The sequence below is a fragment of the Chlorocebus sabaeus genome, chromosome 5 (assembly GCF_047675955.1).
Source record: "Chlorocebus sabaeus isolate Y175 chromosome 5, mChlSab1.0.hap1, whole genome shotgun sequence".
NCBI lineage: Eukaryota > Metazoa > Chordata > Mammalia > Primates > Cercopithecidae > Chlorocebus > Chlorocebus sabaeus.
The window spans coordinates 84710828-84720899 of NC_132908.1; the positions used below are offsets into that span (position 1 = coordinate 84710828).

Sequence of the window (10072 nt, forward strand, 5' to 3'; positions counted from 1 at the left end):
ACGTGTCTTCCACAATGGCTGAACTAATTTACGTGCACGCGTATGTCTATTGCAGCACTATTCACAATAGCAAAGGCATGGAACCAACCGAAATGCCCATCAGTGAGAGACTGGATAAAGAAAATGTGGCCGAGGCAGGCGGATCACTTGAGGTCAGTAGTTTGAGACCATCCTGGCCAATATGGCAAAATACCGTCTCTACTAAAAATACAAAAATTAGCAAAGCATGTGGTGCGTGCCTGTAATCCCAGCTACTTGGGAGGCTGAGGCAGGAGAATCACTGGAATCTGGGAGGTGGAGGTTGCAATCAACCGAGATCGTGCCACTGCACTCCAGCCTGGGTGACAGAGTGAGACTCTGTCTCCAAAAAAAAAAAAGGAATTCTAGAAAATAAAAAAGGGAATTCCCTTGACTCGATCAAGAGATTCCACAGAAGCCTTGCGGCCACAGCACGCGTCCCCAACGTCGGGAGCGGGGCTGGGTGCCGTTCTCACAGCTTCTGTTCAGCTGTGTGGAGGTCTTGGGAGCAGAGAAAAAAGAAAACAAGCCAGAGGCACACTGTGGAAACGAAAAGACAAAACTCGCTATTCGCAGGTGATGTCACTGTGTTCTAGAAAACTCCAAGCAATTTCCAAAGATAACCTAAAATATTTCCCAGGGATAAATATCAGAACTATTAAGAGACGTCAGCATGTTTTTGGGGATCAATCAAAGTCAATATACAAGGTGTCATTGCGTTTCTGTCATCAGCGGTCATGCGAAAAGGAAACTTTAAAAAGCCACCGTTCAAAAAGCTTTAAGACATAGAAATGTCAAGAAATAACTCGTTAAAGATGCGAAAAGTGTTTATGGGAAAAAAAATCATAAAACTTTACTGAAAGAGGTTAAAGAAGACCTAAATTAAGGGAGCCCCGTCCCGCATCTTTGGACTGCAGAGCACATTGCGCTGACCCCTGCCCTGCCGTCTCCCCTGTAGCTGGCTCCCCTTCAGCGGGGCCAGGGGCCCAGACCCACGGCTCCCCTCTGCATGGACACACCCTCACCCCTTCGCACCTCCGAGGACTCATCTAGACAAAGCCCCAAACTGAGATGAGATGAACCTTCGCCTGCCCTGGACCTGAGATCTGGAGAAGCAGCACACACCTGGTTGCATTTTTGCTGTGAAACCACAGGCTTCCAGGCGACCTCTTCATTCCGCCTGGCAGCCCCACTTCCCTTCCCTTTGCCTTGAACCTGTGCATCGCCTCCCCACCTCCACTCCGCTGATGGGGACGCCTCCCTGTTCAGCAGCCAGAGCAATCAAAAGAAACCCTACAGGCACCTCAGCCACATCCACTTCCCCACCACCCTGCGCTCGCCTCCCTCTGCTCCCCCACATGGGCGGGTGTCCTCCTGGCTCCCCCAGCAGCTGGGCCGCAGGAAGATGGGTGAGAGCAAGCTCTCTGGGTGCTTGGCGGCAGATGGCCATGGAAAGTGGGTCAGCTCAGCTGGTGGGAACAGCAGGAAGGTGTGGACGTCGGCCTGGCACCGGGCAGGGGTGCCTCTCAGCAGAATGGCATGGGGGCTGTGACAAGCTCCCCTCCATCTCTGGTCCTGGAGTCAGACTAGACCTTGGCTGCATCCGGCTCGAAGGCTCGCCATGGATGACAGATTGCCCAGCCCATCTTCGCCGGGGAGTTTGATCTGAGGCCATCAGGATCCAGCAGCCGTGAGTATGATGGCAAAACCGAGACCAGTCACCCAGTGGGGAAACGACATCACACGTTTAAAGAACACCAGGCAGGCCGGGCGCGGTGGCTCAAGCCTGTAATCGCAGCACTTTGGGAGGCCGAGATGGGTGGATCACCAGGTCAGGAGATCGAGACCATCCTGGTTAACACGGTGAAACCCCGTCTCTACTAAAAAATACAAAAAATTAGCCGGGCGAGGTGGCGGCGCCTGTAGTCCCAGCTACTCGGGAGGCTGAGGCAGGAGAATGGCCTAAACCTGGGAGGCGGAGCTTGCAGTGAGCTGAGATCCGGCCACTGCACTCCAGCCCGGGCTACAGAGCGAGACTCCGTCTCAAAAAAAAAAAAAAAAAAAGAACACCAGGCATTTCTACACACGGCGCGGGGAGGAAATCCGTCCTGATTTTGAACTTTGGCACAGCGGTGAAACTGAGGGTAGCAAACTGTGTGTAAGGAGAGGGCTCCTTTCTGTAAGTGGCCCTCCAAGAGCCGGAGTCCCGGTCCTGGGAGATGCGTGTCACGTGTGTGGCCTTGTGATAGAGCCGCTGGGGTTCTCTGTCCACTTCCGGGTCGCCCCTGTGTTGCTGGGTGGCCTCCCTGTGCCCCCACCCCGGGCCCTGCAGGCTGGCTTCCCAGTGGACTCGGCTGTGGGAGGTCCTGACAGGGTGGGCGCTCCTTCCCCGCTCCCCCACAGCCCCGTGACCACAGCCCCATCCCTGGCTCCAGCATCCTTAGGATCTTTGCCCCTCAAGCCCCGAACCTGGCTGCTCTCGGGCTGTACAGAAACCTGTTTCCTGTAGGGACATACATTTAAAGTCCATTAAAGCCTCAGACCGGTTGGGCGCGGTGGCTCAAGCCTGTAATCCCAGCACTTTGGGAGGCCGAGACGAGCGGATCACGAGGTCAGGAGATCTAGACCATCCTGGCTAACACGGTGAAACCCCGTCTCTACTGAAAAATACAAAAAACTAGCCGGGCGAGGTGGCGGCGCCTGTAGTTCCAGCTACTCAGGAGGCTGAGGCAGGAGAATGGCGTGAACCCGGTAGGCAGAGCTTGCAGTGAGCTGAGATCCGGCCCCGGCACTCCAGCCTGGGCGATAGAGCGAGACTCCGTCTCAAAAAAAAAAAAAAAAAAAAGCCTCAGACCTCCTGAGCACACCTGCCTAGCCGTGTTGTGGATGAACAAGGGGCTGACGAAATGCCTGTGGAGGCTGATTTCACTGGAGTCAGGGGAAGTCTAAGCAAACAGCAGGGGCAGGGATGAAAATAACAGAACAGTACCCCAGATAGCAGCCATGTGCTGGGGAGGCTGGGCCAAGCATTTATAGAAACTGCCCAAAGAACACCACGGGGCGGGCATTTCGGTCCATGTTACAGACCAGGAAAACGGGCGGAGAGGCCGAGTGACTGCCTGAGGCCACACGCAGCTCTCCCGCCCTGTTCGCTTACGCACATTGTTGGCCTTGCAGTGAAGGGAGTTCCCAGCAGTGTCCCCGACCGCTCTCATCCCATTGCCCAGCTGAGCCCCTCCCTTGGCTCTCCCACCCGTGGGCCTGATAGCCGCAGCTGGGATCCACGGGACACTGCAGTCCCCCAGGCCTCGGGTCTGTGCCTCCTTAGTCACCTGTGAAGTGCCTCCTATGTGCCAGCTCTGCCCATCCAGGGAGAAGCAGCATAGCCTGGCCACCCGAGGCCTCCTGTGCGCTTCCCCATCTGAGGTCCGTAATCAGAACTGCGGGCTTCTCCCCAGAGGTCAGGGCGGCAACAGGACAGCCTCAGCCTCTTTAGATGCTGCCTTCAGGGAGCAGTGAAAGAGGGAGGGAGAGACGGAGAGCACCCGGCCGCGTCTCCCAGCCACGCCAGGCAGGTGGGCAGGATTGATATACTGGGTACCGCTCTGGCTGTCACCGGGGCCTGGTGGTCTCCTGGAGTCACAAGCAGCCGTCTGAGATGAGGTTTATCACTTTGAGCTAGAATAGGACTGAACCTCATTCCTGAGGGGCTGGCTGGGCCGGCTCTCCCTGCCCACCGGCGTCTCTGCTGCCTCTGCTGTCCTGAAGATCTTATGAGGGTTCACGTTACTAGAACACCAACGTGGGTTCTCCTCTGGGCTCTGGCCCCAAGGCACCCCAACCTCAGACATGTCACCCCCTGGGCCTACTACAAATGGAGCCCACAGTTCTCATGATGGGAAAATCTCTACACCATCATTCATTTGGGCTATAGAAGAAAAAGAAATTATTTTCAGCTGCAGCTTCATTTTTGGAATCTTGGCAAAAATGTTAACAGCGGAGGGAGAAGGAGGCTGGGCACCCTGCTGTGAGGCTGGTTCTTGTGGTCCTGGGCACCATCCGGTCACTTTAAAGAAGCAGGTGTTCCCGATGGTACACGCGTGCCTTGTCAGGGTGCACTGTCGGCCACCTGCTCGGAGTTGGGACACACATGAGGGCTATGGGGACCCGGGGAGGGGAGCTGGCCAAGTGACTGCACCGTGGTCCAGTGTGGTCTCTTCGCTTGCTGGACGGTGGTTCAGCCTGACAGGTTTCACAGGTATCGACAGGTTTGTGTCCAGAGCTGCCCCACACAGACGGCCCCTCCCCAGCTCCCGCATCAGCCAACGAGAGGTTCCTGCCCCCACCTCAGGTGACCCCAGCTCCGGTCGCTTCTGCCCAAAGGCAAATGAGCTTTTCCTAAAGTCCAAACCCAGTGGTCACCACAAATCCGAGCAAAGTTGGAAATCCTTGTTCGTTCTGTGGTGGGCAGGGTGGGTGACTCTGTGGCTGGAACTGCTGTTTTCAGCTACTGTCAGCTGAGCCTTGCCTGGAGCCTCAAACTGCATTGAGGGCTTTCTGTGCTTTGCCTTCCAGAATCCTGGCTGTGGCCTCATGAAACAGGTGCTGTTAAAATCAGCTGCATTGGAAACAGCTGAGTCAGGCAATGAAGGCACAGAGAGGTTAGACAACTTGTGGGAAATCACACAGCACCGGTGCCTCCACATTCACACTCCACCCCTCCGCGTGCTGCAATCCTGACCAGTCCCACGTTCCCCAGGACGAGCCACCAGCATCCCGGAAGGGGTTAATCCCTCCCAGACAGCTCGGCTCCTGCCACTCTCCCGAAGTGCTTTTGCACATGGTCTGGTCTTGATGTGCCCAAGACAGCCCTGTGCTGGGGAGGAAAGCGCTTACATAATCCTCCCCGAGTGTTTTCTCTCTCAGGCGGCGCGCACACCCCACTTGGGTTGCAACACAGGCAAGCAGATGCCAGGAAATTCTGAGGCTGCTGCTGAGCCTGGGCTGGGTGAGCTCAGACACGAGACCCCCTCACCTGTGTGGGCCCTTGGCTTCCTCGGTGCCCCTCCCGAGCGGGGTCCCTGGCGCAGACTCTTGTTCAGGCCGTGCAAGGTAGGTGCGTGGTCAGGAGCCCACGGCTCAGGACAGGAGTCATTTGGGGAACCAGCGGGACCTGCAGCGGCTTGGAGGAGGCTGAGGGGGAAGCACGTTCCTGCCTGGGCTGAGCACTTCACACAGGGGACTGGGCCGAGGGGAGAGCTGCCTGCCCTGGAGACCCCTCCCTGCCTTCCTGTGCTGGCACAGCCATGCCCGGCCTTGGCTGGGCAGCTTGGACTGAGGTTTCCTTGTGGTGACCCCTCCCCAGAGTGTCTCCCGGGGGCACAGGTCCTGGCGGCATGCAAGTCACCCGGGGGGTTTTTAACAGAGACCAGCAACCCTCCCGCAGAGGACTGGGGAGCTGGCCTGTGGCTGGTGTGGGGGAAGCAGGCACTACCCAGCCATGCCGGGTGGACAGAGGCATTTTCCACAGCTCGGGAAACAGAGCCGGGCTGGGAAGGTTGGAGTTCAGCCCTTGGGTGAGAGCTGCGGGGCCCTGGCTGAGCCTCACCTGCTCTCGGAGCCCATTTCCTTTTCTGTCAAATTCATGATGGGATCTGGCCCCTGACCCCACCCCAGCAGCACCAAACACACCCACTGCAGCAGGGCCTGGAGAGGGGCAGCAGGGCTGGGAGAGGGGCGGCAGCGCAGGTTGTGTGCCTGGGGCTGGGGGATGAGTGTTGGGGTCTGCCAGCGCTGACAGTGGGTGAGGACCACGCCCCCTGGATTCCCTCCACCTCTTGCCTGGCGGGGCAGCCGGGATACTGAGCATTCTCCATGTCCTGAGGCTCTTCCTGAAACGGCCCCCAGGATCCTATGAGCAGGAGCCACACAAGGCCCAGATCAGCCTCGATCTCGTCTCGAACTCCCTGACTTCTTACACAGGAAGGTGCTGGGTGCGGAGGTGTCACTGCGGGCAAAGGACCCAGAGTAGAGGAGTGAGCCGAGGCCGCCTGCCCATGGCCAGGGGGTCTGAGTTGGGGCACGTTTCCCTTTCGGTGGCCTTCAGACCCTGCCGGCTGCCGCCTCGGACCCAACAGCCTGGTGGCCACGAGCCCATCTGAACGCCCGGAGTTGGGAGCTGGGCTCAGGTGGTGGAAACTGTGCTTCCCTCCCGGCCAGGCCACCTGTCATGGGAAATGGGCCACCGGAGACCCTGCCCGGCAGTTGGCTGCCCCCCAGGGCTGCTCCAGCCAAACTTCTCCTAGAGGTCATGCCCTCCACCACATGCTCCCACCCCACTGGGGCCAGCCCTGCTGGAGGAGGGGGTGCCCCCACAGAGTCTGCCCCCGCCGCTGCCGGTGAGGCCCTCCGGGTGTGACCACACAGGTCCCGGGCTCCCGGCCAGGCCGAGTGGGCGCAGGGCACGGCTTCTCCGTGCAGTCCCAGGCTCTCCGCCTCCACAGCCCAGGCATGCCTGAGGGAGGGCCTCATACTGGGGGTGGGGGAGGGGTCTAGGAGGCAGTTCAGGAATCCCCCAGGGCGCCCCAGGCCGGGCTGATCACGGCAGAGCAGCCTTAGCATAGCTTCCAGCTTCCCCTGGCCTTTGCCCCTTTGCCGCAGGTCTGCAATGGGGGCTTTTCAAAGCTGATCTCAGCGCAGTGGGCGTAGCTGATTCCAGGCCCCGGGCTGCTGACCCAGCGAGGAAAGCCTGCATCTGCTCGTTGCTAGAGTTTAGCACAAGCACTGCAGATGGCAATCCTGTGCCCCTGTGAATAGAGTGTGTTTCATCCCAGTGCTTCTCTCTCCAGCCAGGGCCAGGTTCCTAGAGGGGCTCACAGGGCTCCCAAGCTGGACTCCCTTCCCCAGCCCCTTCCTCTTTCCCGGCTCCCAGCAGAGCAGGGCTGTCATTTCACCAAGCAGCCATGGGGGTGGGGGCCAGAGCCTTGTGGGCTACTGGGGGTCGGGGGAGTGAGATGGGTCCCTGCCCGTGGGGGAATGTGGGGGCCCGGCGGTTCTGGAACAGGAGGGTTTCTGCCCCCATGCAGGAAACACAAATCAATGTCCGAATGTTTGGGGTTGTTGCAACTGGGGAGGGGGTGATACTGTCATTTTGGGGGTGCAAGTCAAAGGGAGGAGGAAGGGAGGAAGGAGGAGAAGAAGGTGCCCAAGCCCCCATTCCCCAGGAGAGGTGGTGCCCAGGACTATGGTGCCCTTCACAGGACTGGCCTCCCATCTCCATGGCATCGCTCTCTTTCCTTCTCGGGGACTTGGGGTGACCATGAGCCGTACTGTCGAAGTACTTACTGTGGAAGGTGGAAGAGCTGAGGAGGGCACCCGACAGGATCCCCCGGGACACACTGGCCCATGCAGTACCATTCGAATGCATGAGATCGCAGGCCCCGTGCGGGTGCCTGGGGCATGAGGGGCCTGCCCGTCCTGCAGGGTGCTGCTGTAGGAACCTAGTTTTTAGATTCCTTCCTGGGCAGGGGTCGTCGCGAGAGACCACTCGACACGGAAGTCACAGTGGAGAGATTTATTGCTAGCGCGCTAGGGTCCTATGTCCGAAGTTGGCCACAGGACCCCGAATGCTTGTTACAGACAGTTTATAAAGGCAAAAAACCACAAAATTTTACAAAGCTTGAGGCGCAAGATGATTGGAGCAGGTTATGGCCTGAGCGAGATGTCTTACTTTAATTGGTTGGTTTGAACCTGGTTTGAACCCGCGCGGGGTATTTCCCGGACTTGTTCTTCTGTTTGAGTTCCAGGAATATGGGTGGGTGTTTTAGATAGCCACACGGACATCAGGCGGGTGCTTTAGATGGCCACCTGGTCGTTGGGTGGGTGCTTTTAGATAGCCACCTGGTGTGGCTTTTCTAAACTTCTAAGTTTCTAAGTCTCTAAGTCTCTGAGCTTCTAAGTCTATAAATTTCTAAGTCTCTAAGTTTCTAAGCTTCTAAGTTTCTAAGTCTATAGGTTTAAAGGTTTCTAAGTTTCTAAACCTATTTTCACTGCTCAGATGCCTCGGCCCTGGGAGGCCCCTCCTCGCCAACCTGGTTCACTCTTGCAGGCCCGCCCCAGCCTGTGCCTTCTGCTGGGGCAGGGTCTCAGGCAGCAGTGGACAGTGGCCAGGAGGGCGCCGCTCAGGCTGGGAGAGGCCCGTGGGGGGCTGCACTGCGGTCCACACAGCCAGCTCTTTGGGTTGTGTTTCCTGCACACAAGGACATTCGAAAGCCCTCAGCACCGTCAGAATCCGGGAATGGACAGGTCCATGCGAGGCCGCACTGCCGCCCGGCCATTGTCCCCACGAGGTTCTGAGAGGGGAATCTGCGGGCGTCACGCCCTGCTCCAAGCCGCCCTCTCTCCTCCATCTCTGTCAGCCTGTTCTGGCTCCTGGCCCCTCCACGCTGTGGGCACTCGGGCTGCTTTGCAGGATACCCTCGGCTGGGTCTGCCTCTCGATTCCTGGTGATGAGATCCTGGGTGGGCAGGGACAGCAGTGGGTGAGGCTGCGCTCCGCGGGTGTCCTGGCGGGGGGTGTAAAATCTCACCTGGACTGTCTCTGGTGACATGAACACCGACGGTTTTATTGATGCTGTGTCTGCAGGCTCCCCTGCAACGTTGTCCTTTCTCTCTATGATGATTAATCCATGTTCTGTGGGGCATCCTTTAAAGTCGTGGGAAGTCCATGCACCGCCAGGCTTCCAGCTGCTTGTCTGAGACTGAGCTGTAGGGCTGCTTGTGCCCCAGGCCATCTCCTGGCACCCTTGGCTGCCACCCCCCACGCCCCACATCGAGCAGGCTCCTGAGTGCTCGGGCACGGACTCGTAGCCCCGGAGGGTGGCGATCTCCTACAAGCCTCTGGTGTTTTCCCTTCCCAGACTGGAGCTGGCCATTTCTCCCAGGAGTCCTGGCCACTTTGAATGGAACACGGTACCGAGAAGCCGAGGTCTGGGTGCTGGGGATGCTCACACCCATGGAGGCCGGGGTGTCAAGGGGCTTCCAACTGCAGCCTCTCGTGGGATGGTAGAGCAGCCTGGGCAGGGGTGGAGCTGAGAACAGAATTTCACACCCGAGGTTCTCGGACTGGAGCTCCAGAGGAGCCGCTGCCCAGGGGCATTTAGAGTGTCCTTTATGAAAACAAACAGTTGAAAACCCCAGATGTCTAACAATGAGCGAATGATTTGGCGAGCTGTGCTCGGGGTCTGCCACGAATTCTTGGCTCCTGGATGGTGGACTGGGGGCGGAGGACACCAGCAGGAACTCTTAGAGGGAAGCTGGGGGAGGTGGGGGAGAAAGAGCTTTGGAAAAACAGCTTCGACTTCCCTCTTGGGTGGAGGAGCCAAGGGTAGGGCACGCAGCCAGGGACCACGGGCAGCAACGCTCCCTCCTTCCTGGCGTCCACGGGCGGCAACGCTCCCTCCTTCCCAGTGTCCACGGGTGGCAATGCTCCCTCCTTCTCAGGGTCCACGGGCGGCAACGCTCCCTCCTTCTCAGGGTCCACGGGCGGCAACGCTCCCTCCTCAGGGACCACGGGCGGCAACGCTCCCTCCTTCCAGGCGTCCACGGGCGGCAACGCTCCCTCCTTCTCAGGGTCCACGGGTGGCAACGCTCCCTCCTTCCCAGTGTCCACGGGTGGCAATGCTCCCTCCTTCTCAGGGACCACGGGCGGCAACGCTCCCTCCTTCTCAGGGTCCACGGGCAGCAACGCTCCCTCCTCAGGGACCACGGGCGGCAACGCTCCCTCCTTCCCGGTGTCCATGGGCAGTCGGTGCTCCCTGCTTTCCAGGTTTCCAGGGGAAGTCCCATCCCCTGAATCTTGACTAGGATGCCGGGGAGTTGGGGAAGAGGTGGGACCCTCGAGGACAGGCCATAGCCCTCATACCCAGCCACCCCTAAGGGAGTGCAGCTGCTCCACACAGCGGAATTCTCTCTGTACAGAGAGCTCAGCCCTAACGCCTGCAGACACCCCTTCTTGCCGATGCCCTTTTCTAGCTTGACCTTGATGGTTCCTAGAG

The 10072-nt window shown here is 58.7% G+C and overlaps 1 protein-coding gene across 1 annotated transcript; it reads right to left on the reverse strand.

Moving 5' to 3' along the window:
- Nucleotides 1-2718: 2718 nt before the first annotated feature.
- On the reverse strand, nt 2719-9816 carry LOC140711634 (uncharacterized). Its single transcript, XM_073014944.1, is given in 6 exon segments — nt 2719-4844; nt 4846-5033; nt 5036-5651; nt 6972-7143; nt 8118-8266; nt 9412-9816. Coding segments are annotated over 6 exon segments (1650 nt in total). The 3' UTR covers nt 2719-4724.
- Between the last annotated feature and the right edge of the window lie 256 nt (nt 9817-10072).